The sequence below is a fragment of the Pseudonaja textilis genome, chromosome 2 (genome assembly GCF_049901715.1).
Source record: "Pseudonaja textilis isolate UNSWEBS1 chromosome 2, rPseTex1.2, whole genome shotgun sequence".
Classification (NCBI taxonomy): Eukaryota; Metazoa; Chordata; class Lepidosauria; order Squamata; family Elapidae; genus Pseudonaja; species Pseudonaja textilis.
In genome coordinates this window covers 41,164,936-41,180,123 of record NC_141991.1, presented here as the reverse complement: position 1 = coordinate 41,180,123, position 15,188 = coordinate 41,164,936, and the positions used below count along the sequence as shown (strand labels likewise).

At 35.8% G+C, this 15,188-nt stretch overlaps 1 protein-coding gene across 1 annotated transcript in view; it reads right to left on the bottom strand.

Moving 5' to 3' along the window:
* LMCD1 (LIM and cysteine rich domains 1) overlaps positions 1-15,188 on the bottom strand; it is a 68,367-nt gene that overhangs the window by 34,778 nt on the left and 18,401 nt on the right. Inside the window, exon 2 of the mRNA XM_026722647.2 lies at positions 1,418-1,506. Within this exon, the coding sequence (XP_026578432.2) occupies positions 1,418-1,506 (89 nt within the window). The remainder of the gene's footprint in view (positions 1-1,417; positions 1,507-15,188) is intronic.

Below are 15,188 nucleotides of genomic sequence, written 5' to 3'. Positions count from 1 at the left end.
CCAAGTCACTAGCATATTTCTAAATTATTCCTGTAGGAGTGAAGGTTTCAGGGAATGTGACATTTTTATAGATGACATCACTGCTAAAATTCTGGCATCCTTTGACAGAACTATCTGAGCTGCTACCCACTGTTGGAAATGCCAGAAGTCAGAGATACACAATTACTGTATATAAGCTGACCTTTTAACAAAGAACATAACAATTCAAATGCAGTGAATAAAAAATCAGCAGCATAATGCTACTGATCTGGAAAATTGACAAGGGCACAATGCAGTTTTGTACCCTTGCTACATTGATCTAGATTTCCATTTTCTGAAGGAAAAAAAAACTGTACTACTTCCAGTCTGTTCTACAATGTATTAAAGTTAATAAGATTCTTCCCCATTATCTGAATGGTGAAAGTGAAAGAAGATTTCAATAAAAATTTGCATCTTGAATAGGGCTGCTTTATTCTATTTCATAATAAAGACAAATGGTGGATTATTGCCAGTTATACAAGGAAGTTTATACACACACTGTCTACACTGCTTCTAACAGGATTTTTTTAAAAGCTAGAGATTCCACTAAGCACTTATTGTTAATATGCATCCAGTATATTTCTCTAGTTTTGATTTAATGGAAATGAAATCCACTAGATTTGAATATGGGCATGTATGATCTGAATTGTAGACATGTATTAATATGTTCTTAATGTCAATATTATAACATGTCATACTAGGTGTTTGTTAACAGGAATGAAGACATTTAATGTAAGGGAAGTCAAGCATCCAAATCAAAATTTTAGAAAAATAATGAATCAACCAGCCAAACTTTGACACCATTATTTTTACATTGTAACGACTTCTACAGATGGGAATTACTAAAGCAAATTTGATAGAAAAGGCAAAGGCAAATCAACAATACTCCCTTTCTCTGATAGTAATGGATTTCACTAGTATTCCTTCTCACCTATAATCAGGCGTCACCTTTTTCAACTTTTAAATATTTTCATAAAACATGCAGCTCACTTTATCAGATACACCACCTTTTAATAAAATGTGTAGTGGGGAAAGATTTTTAATACAACAGACTAACACAAACCTGACAGTTTCTACCCTAAAGAACAATTGATATTTATTCATTTAGCAATAGCACTTAGACTTATATACTGATTCATAGTGCTTTTACAGCCCTCTCTAAGTAGTTTACAGAGTCAGCATATTGCCCCCAACAATCTGGGTCCTCATTTTACTGACCTCAGAAGGATAGAATCTGAGTCAACCTTGAGCCAGTCAAAATCAAATTTCTGGCAGTGAGCAGATTTAGCCTGCAATACTGCATTCTAACTTCTGTGCTACCATAGCTCTTTACAATTGCCCTGAATACAAAGTAAATGAGAGCAGAAAATAAGAGCAAAGGGAACAGTAAAATGTTTACCTCCAAGAATGTGGTTCAAAACCAGCACACTTTTCTCTACATTTCAAACAAGGCACTCCTCTTCCTGATGGTTGATGGGTAATTGAGACCTAAAGAGAAGAATATTTTTTAAATCTATTTTTATTCATTTATACTAGGCTTAATTAGTATACATTATGACTAGTGTGCACAATATTAAAAACATAATGAGAAAAAGCAGCTGTAATTTGTCCAGCGAAAAGCAAGTTTAACTAAATATAATTAATCAGTGGTATACAAAGTGTTGCTATTTGGCCATACACATCCTTTAATCTTATTTCAAAATTCTCTGTAAGTGATGAATTCAAGTCTCTTATAAAGACTATATTCTCCTTCCATGAAATTTGCTAGGTCAACCGGACAACACATTTTGCTGCTTTGGCTGCTTAATGTCAACTTGAGCACCATTTTATCTTTGCAGTTTTCGATTCCTTAACCATGGTAGATAGCATGTCTATACTTAAGCATAATGTGAGAACCCAAGGGGATATCATTGTTGGTGAATATGAACTATGATCTGGCAGTATGATTTATTTAAAATTCCATTTACTGTTAGCTAGAAATGGAGATTGTTGTGGATTTGCATACTCTGCTTATCCATAAAATCACCAAATGTGATTAAAGAGAGACAAGTTCATATAGGTTTACTCTTAATAATTTCCATCACCTTTTCCAAATAGAACTTTCACTGTAAGATATTCAGTAAGCTTGTTCAAGGAAACTTTCCAATTCTTCAGGAAGAAAATGCCTTTCTTAATGGGCCATATATATACAAACAGAAGGATTTATTAAAATGCAGCAAAAACAGAAGGATTTATTAAAATGCAGCAAAAACTAAACAGTTGCTTTGGGTAAAGAGTAGAAATATTTTAGGGTTGCTGGGTTTATATTATCTTGTATCTGAAACCCAAAACCAACAAGTTCCAGGTGCAAGAGTCATCCTATACCTTTATAGTTAAAGTATGGAATGGCTTTGAAAAAAATTCAGGCTTAGAGATGTTGTTGTACTAGTAACTGAATGGATTCCCTCTCTATCATTTACTTGTGTATATGCCCAAAAGATATATATCTTTTTTAAAAATATAATTTGAATTGAACAATTTTTGTAGTTGTTTTTTAAACTACTGATCAGAATTTCTTGAAATTCATGGAAAATACCCAGTGATCTAACCAAGAACCTAAATCTACCTTCCCTTGATTATTCCCATAAGTTGTATATGGAAATAGCAAAAACATGGGATATGCTCTAGCTTACAGTAGTATCCCATACATTTTATAAAATTGCATCTGGAAAAAAGCAGACAGCTCAAAAGCTTAAATGTTAAATGTCCTATCAATGGTTATAGAATGTTTTCATTTTTAATGTCTGAAACACATGAATGAAAATCCAAAAACCACACCATGATTTATATTAGTTGGAGTTATAAAAGTAGCAATGTCTAGCCTTCGAAACCACACATAACAGATCCACAATGTAACAAGTGTAATGTTAGAAACTTGATAAATGTCAAGTATTCACATCCATACCCTGATTCCCAGTCATTTCAGATGTCCTAAAAGTTAGTTTTATAATACTGTTCTGTTTTTTCTTGATGGAACAATAGGTGATTTGTCCTATAAAGCAGCCTATAAAAGCAATTTGAGTTGAAATTAATTTTAACATGTTGAAGAACAGAGGCTGTTTTGAGTTTATTTGAAGCAAGTGTTTTGACCATTGTCTCTAAATTGGAAGGCATTCTTGCCTTTGATCATTTTCTGCAGATTAAATGTGACAGTGGAGTCAAAAAAAGGAAAAAATGTACTGGAAGAGCCAAAAGTTAAGCTGTACCAAAAGGAAACATTGTAGAGAAAAGGATAGCATGGAATGATCTCATAATCATCAGCCTTGTCATCACCTTATTCCCTAGCCCAAGGAACTTTTGCAGAGACTAAAAATCTAAAGATTGAATCTTCAGATCTGGCAAGTAACTCTGTTTGTTCAAGATCTTAACCAGAAAGGTGCCAGTTTGGTGTTTCTTTCTTTCTTTCCTTTATTTTTTGCTGTATCTATTTTTTTAAAGAAAACCAGCAAAGTAAGTAATATGTATTTATGTTTCTGTAGAGATTGCTAATATACATACCAGTCAGCATAAACACCGAATACTCAACTCCCATTTGGGTATTACTAGCTCATTGTGGTAGAGACTCAAGAAATGCCCACGGTCCCAAGGGAGATTGTTTTCTACATGTCTTTTGAATCTTAATCATGTATGGTTCTAAATAGCTTGCCATAACAGCATACTCTTCAAACCTTTCACTTGGTGCTCAGAAGATGCAGCCTAGGCTTTACAATTAAATGGTTTTGCACGTAGAGCTAAGACAAGGCTTAACAGTTTGTCAAATAAGTCACAGTTCATCTATTGTGGCTGAGCATAATGCGATTTATGTGCTTTTGATGTAGCAAAAAAAGAGCAAATGCAACCATCTAGTTGCAGATGCAAATTGACATTATTCAAGACAATGCCTTACAATCTGCAGAACAATTCAACTATCTTGGAAGGAGCATCATGGATACAGATGGAGGGAACAGAAGCAGATGTGAATTGCTGAACGGCCAAAGCAATTCCTATCTTCCAACAAATGCGCTCAGTATGGACCACCATAAACATAACAACCAAGATCAGATTATTTAATGCCATTGTCATACTGACTGACATCTATGCCAGTGAGACAACAATAATTATTCATAAGATCAATGTTTTCCAACAACGTTGCCTTTGGGTCTCATATCATGACTATGTCACAAACGAGAAAATTCTACTAAGACGTAATTCCCGAAGACTGTCTGAGATAGTGACAGAACAAAGAGTGTGGACATATGCTTTGCTGGACATATGCTCCCCATAAGTGAGCAATGTCCAGCATAAATTTGATACCACCGAATGGTCATAAAAAAAGAGGAAGGCCAAAGAAAACCTGGTGCCAAACATTTCAGGAAAACCTAAAAACATTAATGTTAAATGGAAGGATGCAGGTTGTAGCTGCAGATTGAGAACTGTGGATAGGCTTGTAGCCCAATGTTCTTAGCACAGGATGTAATTATAAAAATCTAGTTTGATGACATTTGGGCAGAAGAACAGAACTGGGTGGAATTCTCATTACTGTATGAACTTTAGCTGATTGCTCTGTTATTTTTAATTTCCCATCATTACACAAAAATGAAGTGTCACAGGAACATTAATATACACAAAGTTCTGTGTGTCAATCTACTAATCATCCTGTTTCCTTCTAGGCATTTGGTCAGTAAATTCCTCATTTGAAACTAGACATTTCCTGACCACAAGAGCTTATTAAGTTGTGGAGGAGCCTCCTGGAGTCATGGGTGCACCATCATTGGAAGTTTTCACACAAAGTGAGGACAACTATTTTTCTGGCATAGCATGAGAATTCCTGACCTGGACAGGGAGTTGGACTAGAAGACTTCTAAGGTCCCTTCCAACATTATGATTCTATGTTCTTCTGCTTACAATGAAGAATCCTAAACATTTGTAATAATTGCTAAAGATCAAACCTATTTTGCTTTCAGATTACTATTCTTTCTTCATTATAGTTCATTCTACTGATATATTCTTTTATACATGGATCTTCTGAAACATTTGTACAACGTAAGTGAAGTAGACACTACTACTTTTCAGAAAATATTCCTTTGCTGTATCTTTTAACAGCAGAGACATCATCCTGCCAACAAAGGTCTATATATAGTCAAAGCTATGGTTTTCTCAGTAGTAATGTATAGGTGGGAAAGTTGGACCATAAGGAAGACTGAGCACCAAAGAATTCATGCTTTAGAATTATGGTTTTGGAGAAGATTCTTAAAGAGTCCCTTGGATTGAAAGGAGATCCAGTTAGTCAATCCTAAAGAAAGTCAACCCTGACTGATCTTTGGAAGGACAGATATTGAAGCTGAAGCTAAAATACTTTGGTCATCAAATGAGAAGAAAGGACTCATTATAAAAGACCCTGATATTTGCAATGATTGAAGGCAAAAGGAAAAGGGGATGGATGAGGTGGTTTGATACTGTCATCAACACAGTAGGTTTGAGCAGGCTCTGGGAGATAGTGGAAGACAGAGGGCCTGGCTGTGGTCCATGGGGTTGTGAAGAATCAGACATGTCTTGACAACTGAACAACAACAAAATTTTACACTTTTCACATAAGACTCACAATAATAGACAAAAAATTGTTCTTCCTTAGTATCTTGAATATGAATTTCAGAAAATATTTTTTCACAGATGATAAATATTATCTTAATTGAATGCTTGCACACGATATACAGCAAAGAGGATGGTTTAAGGAGTTGGCAAAGATTGCAAAATCTGGATTTAAACCAACCCCTGCTGTCAATACTATCTGCCAAATATTCTCTTTGCAAACAAGGCTTTGTCTACATTTAGAGTGTTTTATAAAAACCTGCTGTGCAGAAATACAGATCTCTAAATTGTGTTCCGAAGTCTCATAATTGTTGGCAAACTTTAAGGAAATGAGAGAGTAACTGAAAAGATAAATTTGACCCAGGGAAAACACAATTCAAAAGACAAAGAAGAAATGGAGATTCTTATCCTTTGAGTTTTGCCAGTTCTGCCAACATAAAAGTACTCACTGAAGTCTAACTGAATGAAATATCAAGTTCAGTTTTACATAAAAAATAAAAATGAAAAATCCTGCAGAAATATATAATCCCTTAGATAAATTTAGATATCTGGTATCTGGAGAATGAGAGGAAGGCAAACAAATTGGAACATGTATTTTCCTTATTTTATAAATCAATATTTCATGTGTTATTTCTGACACTACAGTAGTGACCAGATACACAAATATAGGCCAACCCTAGCTAAAACTACAGGCTATGTTGAATGTTCACATTATAACCTAGAAAAGAACTTAAAGAAACTAGCCGTAGCTCAGTGGTACACCTCAATGGTATGCAAAGAACGTGAAATCTGAACATTCAGATATAGGTTAAGAATCTTGGTCAGAATTTGGATTCCTAGAGCTGAAATCAATGACAATACTTAGCTAGAGGGACATTGGTGTGGCAGAGACAGCTGGTACTGTCTCATAAGAGTGAACAGTTAAATATTCTGGAATTTTGCTGGTTTGTTAAGAGCAAACCTGAGCCACATTGCTGGGATGCCTATCAATTGTTCAGCTAACCATGCTAGCATAGCATGGTAGGAGAAATGGAGTCAGCAGTGATAGTGAGATGTGGAGGCATTGGAATATGGGGTTTGGTTTTGGTGGTATGTTGATAAATTATTATTAAACATTTACCAGCACACCACTGGTGTAGAGAGGCCACCACTATAGGAAGCTGTACTGCTAGAATGCAGCTTCCCCTTAGCAAATAGATACTCCTTTCAGTCACTGTTGTTTCTAATCATACCAGTTTTGCTGGCTTTCTAATCTGTCTAGAAATTAAAAGTGCTATCGGCACCCAGACAAAATGCTTTTAACATAAGTGTTCATTTATCGGTAGCTCAGAAGTACAAAACAAACAAAAAGATTTTGGTTGGGAATAAGATGATGAGTAAGTTGGGACATTATAAAAATGTCAAATTAGGCATGATGCAAAGCAAATGGAAAAGGAAAAAAAATCCTTCTTCATTATATTTGAACCCAGAGTCACCCAATGAAACTGAATGGTGAGAGAATCAGAACAAAAAGGGAATGCATTTTCGCACAACACATGAGGAATGTGCTGTTAGTGGTTCCAACTTGGCTGGCTTTTAAAAATGTACCAGACAAAGTCCTGGAGGAGGGAAATTAATGAAGGATGAGGCTATCAGTGGCTATTAGCCAAGATGGCTGTATATTTCTGGGATGGAATACAAGCAAAAACAACTATGGCCTTTATGTAGTACTTATGTACATAAACACAGTTCATTGTAAATATATCTCATTGGCCACTGGCATTTGTTTCTTATTTTTAATTTATTTAATTGTACATCAGAAGTTCAATATAGAAGAAACATCCTCAATTTACTTTCCAATTGTTTGAGGATTGCAACTTCCAGCATTTTATGCCATTCTGGCCAGGAATTCTTGGAACTGTCATTTCAATATATTTGGATAACATCAGACAGATAAGACTGTCAATTTAAATAGTTCATTTGCAAATAAAAAAAATACAAGAGAAGGGAAGAAAAGCTGATTTAAACATTGCTTTCAAAACAATCTTAGAATGAATAAGCTCAAATTTCTTGTGTATGTGGGGTGTTTTTGTAAGTATTTTGATTCTAGACTATGGACAAATATATTGGTTTGTGCGGCTAAATTGACATGCAGCTGTTAGGACTTCCATTCCTTAGAACTTAATTGCTACCATAATAAATTGGACTCATTAATGTCAAAAGCAATGTAATAGTAGAGGGTTTTGCAGAATAAAGGGTTTTTTCCAGGAGTTTTTTTTTAAGAGTTACAGAGAGGCCTGAACTCTATCATCTCCCAACTGTTGAACACATTAGCAGAAACCAACAAAGACTCCCCACAGACAAAGTTACTCCACCCCTGTGGTAGTTTGAATGAATCAAAACACTCTTCCTAACATGAAACAATTGACGTGAAACAGATTCAGAATGTGTTGTTATTATAATCATGATTTTCTAGAATCTCTAAACCCAGTTGGGAGATACTTTTGATGAACGGCTTGCCATATTCAAACGCTAATCCTCTCGACTGAAAGGATTCCCAAGGTACGTATCTGAGGCAGATGAATTTGTTCCAACGTTCACCATTACGCAGACCAAATCCATCAAAATCCTGCTGACAGACTAAGGCAACTCAGGCATAAAATACAAGGGCAATAAAAGGAAAGGGCAATCATTCATACAAATGGTTGTGCTGTAGCTTTTCACAGCACAAGGAAAGCCTCGGAAACATGTTTTTTTTTCCCCTTTGGCAACTGGATCATGGACATTTGTTTCAAGAGAATACTAAATAAAATTCCATTTTATTTTTATGTGTAGCACTATTTGAAACTTGAATATACCTACATCTCTTTTTCTAGCTACACCAAAAGTAATAATAGATGCAATGCCCAATCAAGGTGCTGTTGATTCCACATTTTGGGTGCTCTCTATTGAACCTTAAATGGACTAAATTAAAGAATGATAAATTAAGGATTGGGTGAGCGATGGCACAGGGGTTATAGACGCTGAGCTTGATAGCCTAGGTTCGAGACCCATGCAACAGGATGAGCTCCTGTTCCTTGCCCCAGCTCCTGACCACATAGCAGTTTGAAGGTATGCAAATAAAAGTAGATTAATAGGTACCACTTATTTATTTATTTAATTTGATTTGTCAATTGCTTACAAGATAATAGGTATAGCTATGAATACATGAAATGGATACATATAAGAAAAATAAAAGAAACAATAGGACAGGGACGGTAGGCACATTGGTGCGCTTATGCACGCCCCCTACAGACCTCTTAGGAAAGGGGTGAAGTCAATAGTAGACAGTCTAAGGTTAAAGTTTTGGGGGTGAGGGAAGAAACTACAGAGTCAGGTAGAGTATTCCAGACATTGACCACAATGAGTAGAGGAGTGGAGAACTCTTCTTGTGAAATATTTCTGGACTTTCTCAACTGTGCTAATATCAGATACATAATGTGGGTTCCAGACTGATGAGCTGTATTTGAGTATTGGTCTAGCAAATGTTTTGTATGCTCTAGTTAGTAGTGTGATATTACCAGAGAAAAAGCTATGTAGGATTAGGTTAACAACTCTTAATGCCTTTTTAGCTATGTAGTTACAGTGGGCTCTAGCACTTAGATCATTAGAGATGAGTATTCCAAGGTCCTTGACAGAGCTTGGATCATCAACAAGATCTTGACTATTCAGCTTGTATTTTATTTTCTGATTTTTTTGCCAATATTTAAGACAGAGCATTTATTTGTTGAGATTTGAAGTTGCCATTTGTTTGACCATTCTGATACATAGTCGAGATCTTTTTGAAGGGTAGCAGTATTGTCTGTAGTATTGAACAGCTTTACATCATCAGCGAAAAGAACATACTTGCTCTTAATATGATCACAGAGGTCATTTATGTAGAGTATGAAGAGAGTTGGTCATAGAACACTGCCTTGGGGGACACCACTATTGACAGGTACAGAATTTGATAGGACACTCCCAATTTTGACCATTTGTTGTCTGTTTGACAGGAATGCTTCTATCCAGTTATGCAGTTGTCCAGAGATACCATAAGATTTTAGTTTTAGGAGTAGTTTGTCATGTACCACTGAATCAAAGGCTTTACAGAAGTCTATGTAGATTGTGTCTGTTGCTTTGCCCTGATCGAGTTGTATAGTCCATATGTTTTTACAGTGTAAGAGTTTCAGATTACAGGATAGTTTTTTCCTGAAACCAAATTGTTTCTTGAAGAGTAGGTTGTTTGTCTCTAAGTGGAGGATAATGGATTGGTTAATAATTGATTCCATGACTTTACAGGAGATTGGTCTGTAATTTTCAACTAGGCTGGGCTCTCCCTTTTTGAAGGTGGGGATGACCGTGGCTTGTGACCATAGGTTAGGCAAGGAGCTGGTCCTGAAAGATTTTTCAAAGATTATGCTTAGAGGTTCTGCTATGGCAGTGGATAGCTTTTTTAAGAAGTAGGCACATATTCCGTCCGGACCAATAGATAGAGATGGTTTTAGATTGCGTAGTGCTTTTTCAACATTATCTTCTGTAAAATTGATATGTATTAGATCATTGTAGTTTTCTGTGGTTTGGCTAGGAAATACTGAGCATGATTCATTGCTGTTTACAAATACTGAGCCAAAGAATGTGTTAAAGATGTTGGCTTTAATGGTGTCGTCATTGCAGTCTTTACCATTAGGTCCTATCAGGAATGGGATGGACTTGAGTCTTTTAGTTTGTTGTTTACAAAATTGTAAAAAGCGTGGGTGGAATTGGTGGGTAGAAGGTTTTCCTCTTGTTTAATGTGATAATTGGTGCATTCAGTCTTTATCTGGTGACATAAATTTTTGTATCGGCTTTTGAAGTTGGCAATGTGACCAGATTTGTTTTTCCCCCAGAGTGATCTCTTTTTTGATTGGAGTTTCCTTATTGTTATGGGTAATCTGTTTTTTTGTTTTTTGTTTTGGGAGTTGTTGTTGGTACATATAGTTTGATGACTCTTTTGTCTTCCAGTAAAAATATGTTGTAATGGTCTTCAACAGTACTGCATCCAGTGAATAGAGATTGCCAATCAATGGATGAGAAATTGTTGTCTATAAGATGATAGTTCCCTTTTTTTGAAATCATAATTGGGGATTATGTCATTGTGATGATTTTTGTGTGGGTGTATGTTGAGACAAAGGTCAATCATATTGTGGTCACTGCTGGAAAAGGGTTCTTTAGTTTGTATTCCGTAAATTAAATTCAAACTATTGCAGAAGATGAAATCGAGGCAGTTATTTAGTCTATTGTTGTTGGTTACCAGTTGTTCCAGTCCCAGATTTGTAACAGCATTGTAGAAGGTTGTGTGTATGGGTTCAGTTGTACATTCATTTAGGGTCCAGTCAATATGAGGTAGATTGAAGTCAACAAGAAAGATAAAAGCATGTGGGCAGGATGCTGCCCATGTGAGTAGTGTATTTAGCTTGTTTCCATGTTCGATGTCATAATCAGGTGCTCTGTAACATAGTAAGAATTGAAATGTGATATTTAAGGGTAGTTCACAGATTATGGTCTCAGGAAGAGCAAGCTCCTGGGTAACTTGGATGTTTTTTAGATGTAAGGACTTTTTATAGAAGATAGCAACACCACCTCCTCTATGGATTTCATGATCTGATTAGTAAACATGATAGTCTCTTACTATGGTAATGGAGTCAGGGAGAGATGCATTGAGCCATGTTTCACAGACAAATATGATGTCGAATTTAGCCATATTTAGTAAGAGGAGAAATTCAGGTATTTTATTCGCAAGGCCTCTTGCATTGTGTCGGAAGGTAGCAGCATTCTGTGTGCCTTTGGTGTACAGCTATGCTAGCCCTATGACCATGGAACTGTCTTCAGGCAATGTGATTCCCTCGGCCAAGAAATGGAGATGAGCAAAATGCCCTAGAGTGAGACATGACTGGACAGGGAAACCTTTACCTTTAAAGGTGCTTTTTCAAAAGGCAACTGGACTTGTTTTTCCTTGAAGAGATTTTGCGTCCATCCTTCCATCCTCCACCATTCATTCAGAACTGAAGAAGCTTCTTAGATGAGAAGCAAAACACCTTCAAGGAAAACCACAAAAAGTACCTTTGGGACAACCATGACCTAGATGACTGAGAATATCCATAGACTCTACCTTTAAAGGCGGATCTTCCATCCAACATAAGCGCTTCTGGTCATAATGTAGCTATGGACATGTTGGTGTTAATGCAAGGATTAAAACATAGTTTGGTGAAGTGGTGAAGGTGCTGTCCTGGAAACCAGGAGACTGTGTGTTCTAGTCCTGCCTTAGGCTTGAAAGTTGGCTGAGTGACTATTGGCCCAACTCACCTCACAAAGTTCTTGTGGGGGAAACAAGGAAGCCTCTGGTATATCTACTGCTTTAAGTTACTTATAAAGCAATAAAGATGGGGGAAAACTAGTAAATAAATACAATTAAATAAAAACAAATAGATTATCGCTTTATTGTTTGTTGTGCTCTTTATAGCAACTTGCTACATGTAAATAAAGAGGCTTCTTGATTAGCTCCAATAGACTACAGCTGGCTTTTTTATAGACTAAACTCTGTTATCCAGCCTATTTCAGTAGGTCAGTTATACCAATAAAAAATATCAGTGATGAAGTGGCAGGATTAGGAAGCTCATGAAATCAAATCCCTCAAGCAAAAAAAAAGTTACTAGACTTTCAAAGACTCCAACGCAAGTTAGAACATTCCTGAAACAGCTATGCCTGTTGTCCTATACTAGAAACAGGAGATCTTTGTCTACAGTCTATCCTTGCTTGAACTTGTCCCTATATTAATGAATACAGGATACAGTGTTCTAAAGTTTACTTTGAATCCAAGGTGAAAAATATGGCAGACCAAGTCTGGATAAAAAGCCAACAGCTTGCTCAAAGCTTCACTGGGAGGAACAAAACCAGAGCAAATATTGGAGGTGCAAACAGTTTCAACATACAATAATTTCATTCACTCCTAGAGCTTCATTCTGGCAAAGACTGTAGAGAATATTGGAATAGGACTGAAAATGCCATGGGAATACTGGAGGGAAAAAAACTTAGTATCCTCTCCTCTCTCTTTTCAACCCAGGAGAAAAACATGTAGAGTTTTTTTTCACAGAAGAAAGATTTGCAAGCAGACTTTTAAAATGCCATTCTAAAATTTCCCATCCCATTGATAGGGATACACAGGAGACGGTACTGATGACAGAGAGTAAGGGAAGAAGACAATCCTCAGACAAATGTTTGGAATGTTAGGAATGTAAGTCACCTAACAGCTATTTGGGTTGGAAATATATAAACCAAGATAGACATTTTAAAACTGTATCTTTAAGAAAATGCAAAAAATTGTAATTGGGTGTGGTTACTCAAACAGCCATAAGATGGAGCCAGAAACCTGGGTTGTTTTAGTCTTAGTCTCAGAAGAGTCTCAGTGAAGTGAGTGAGTCTCTGTTTTTCCTTCTGTTGGAGAGTATTGCCGTTTCTCCATTTTTCCTAATTGACTGCTATTTCTGGATTTGATGTAAGTCTGATACTGAACTGTTTTTGATACTGGACTTTGTTATTGGATTATCCCTGAACTAAAAACTGACTGACCTTACCTGTGAATGACTTTGGACTGATTGTCTTGAACTTTGATTAAACCTTTCTGGAAGTAAAAACCTACATTTACTGTACAGTGTATCTGTGTGCTGTGTGTGTATTATTCAAACACTTCTCTCAATACGTCTCCCTGTATGCGTTCATTCTCCTAATGGGGAATGCTAAAGTTTATGCTAAAAGATAGTCCCAAAGGTGCTTTTTCAGGAGGCAACTGGATTTTTTTTAAAAAAAATATTTGTTTCTCATCCAAGAAGTGTCTTCAGCTCTGATTGGATGGTGGGAAATGGAAGGATTCAATCCACCATCCAGTTAGAGCTGAAGAAGCTTCTTGGATGAGAAGTGAACTTCAAAGAAAAACAAGAAAGTCCAGTTGCCTCCTGAAAAAGCACCTTTGGGACAACCATGACCTGGATGATTGAGAATCTCCATAGATATGGCAGAGCAAAAATGAGCTGGTAATCTATAAAAGTATCATTTTATAGACATACTGATTATTGATACTTCTTCTCCAATGTTTGAGACACACTGAGGAATTTTAATCACTGAAAGTTCTCCTCTGATATCTCACTATGTTTTGAAATACTACATTTATCAATCTCATTGTACTGAATGATTATTTGATACTTCTTCCAAGTTATTTCATAAAATGATTTATGCATACTAATTCTGCACATATTTACTAAATAGTAGTCTTATTCTGAATATCAAATACCTAGTTTGCTCAGCATAAAGTTTACACATATGATATATTAAGATCTTTTACTCTCCATGGTAGGAGAGAATTAAGAGAACAGTTCAAGTATGAACAGTTCAAGTATGAAAACCTAAGCCTAACTTTTGTCCACAATAATCTGTATTCCATAAATATTGTCAATGCTAGGAGTGAGCAATTTTAAAATTATTAAGATTAACTTGGCTTAATTAACTTTTAAAAATTAAATTATTTAATTCCTAGAGCCCTAACAACCAGCTGAATAAATTTTGATAATCACGGTTCTTCTTGCAGTCCTTTGAAAATCTACCATTTATTATCTCAAGCTATTAAAAATCTACCATTTGTTATTTCAAGCTCCCTCAATCTTTGCTAACCCTACCCAAGGAAAAAACTGATTTGATTCAATTACTTATTTTAAACTAAATATTTTTGTTTTGTTTAATACTCTCCATTCTGTTAGTAACAGTTAAAAGTCCCATTACCAGAAACATTTTAATGTTGATACCAGAAGCATTTTATTTTTGATATAGTCAAATTCTTGCTACCAGCCAGTGGTGGTATTCAGCAGGTTCTGACCAGTTCTGGAGAACCGGTAGTGGAAATTTTGAGTAGTTCGGAGAATCGGCAAATACCACCTCTGACTCGAGATTTTACAGTATCCTTCCCCTCCCATACCCACCAAGCCATGCCCACTGAACTGGTAGTAAAAAAAATTGAATCCCACCACTGCTACTAGCACTAATCAAATATCTCATAAAATCCAACATATTTGGTAAATTGAAATCTGTTAAATATATTTAAGCAAATTCAAATCTTCTGACCTCTGGATGTTAAAAGAAAATTTAATAAAAATTATGAAATCACATTTTAGCTCTACAATATGTGATATAAAACAGGCCAACACAAGTGAAATGAACCAACTTCTGGCATGTTATATTTGGTATGGTATAGCGATATTTAATCTGTACAATCCTCAATAGCTTTTTATGTATTGCCGATAAGGCAGTTCATTCCTAAGAGTTAAAATATACAGCACTTTCTTTTTCTCTGTGTACCTGCACAAGTTCACAATCATAGCAAATTGTTCCACAGCCTATTTTTGCTGTTTTTAGAACTGCATACTACAGACAAAAGCAGTTTAAAACTGAGAGCCCAATGGATAAACTCTAGTAAATTTTAAACATTTACATGAGGACCATATATTTTCAGTATTAGTTCCTAAAATTTTGTGGAGAATATA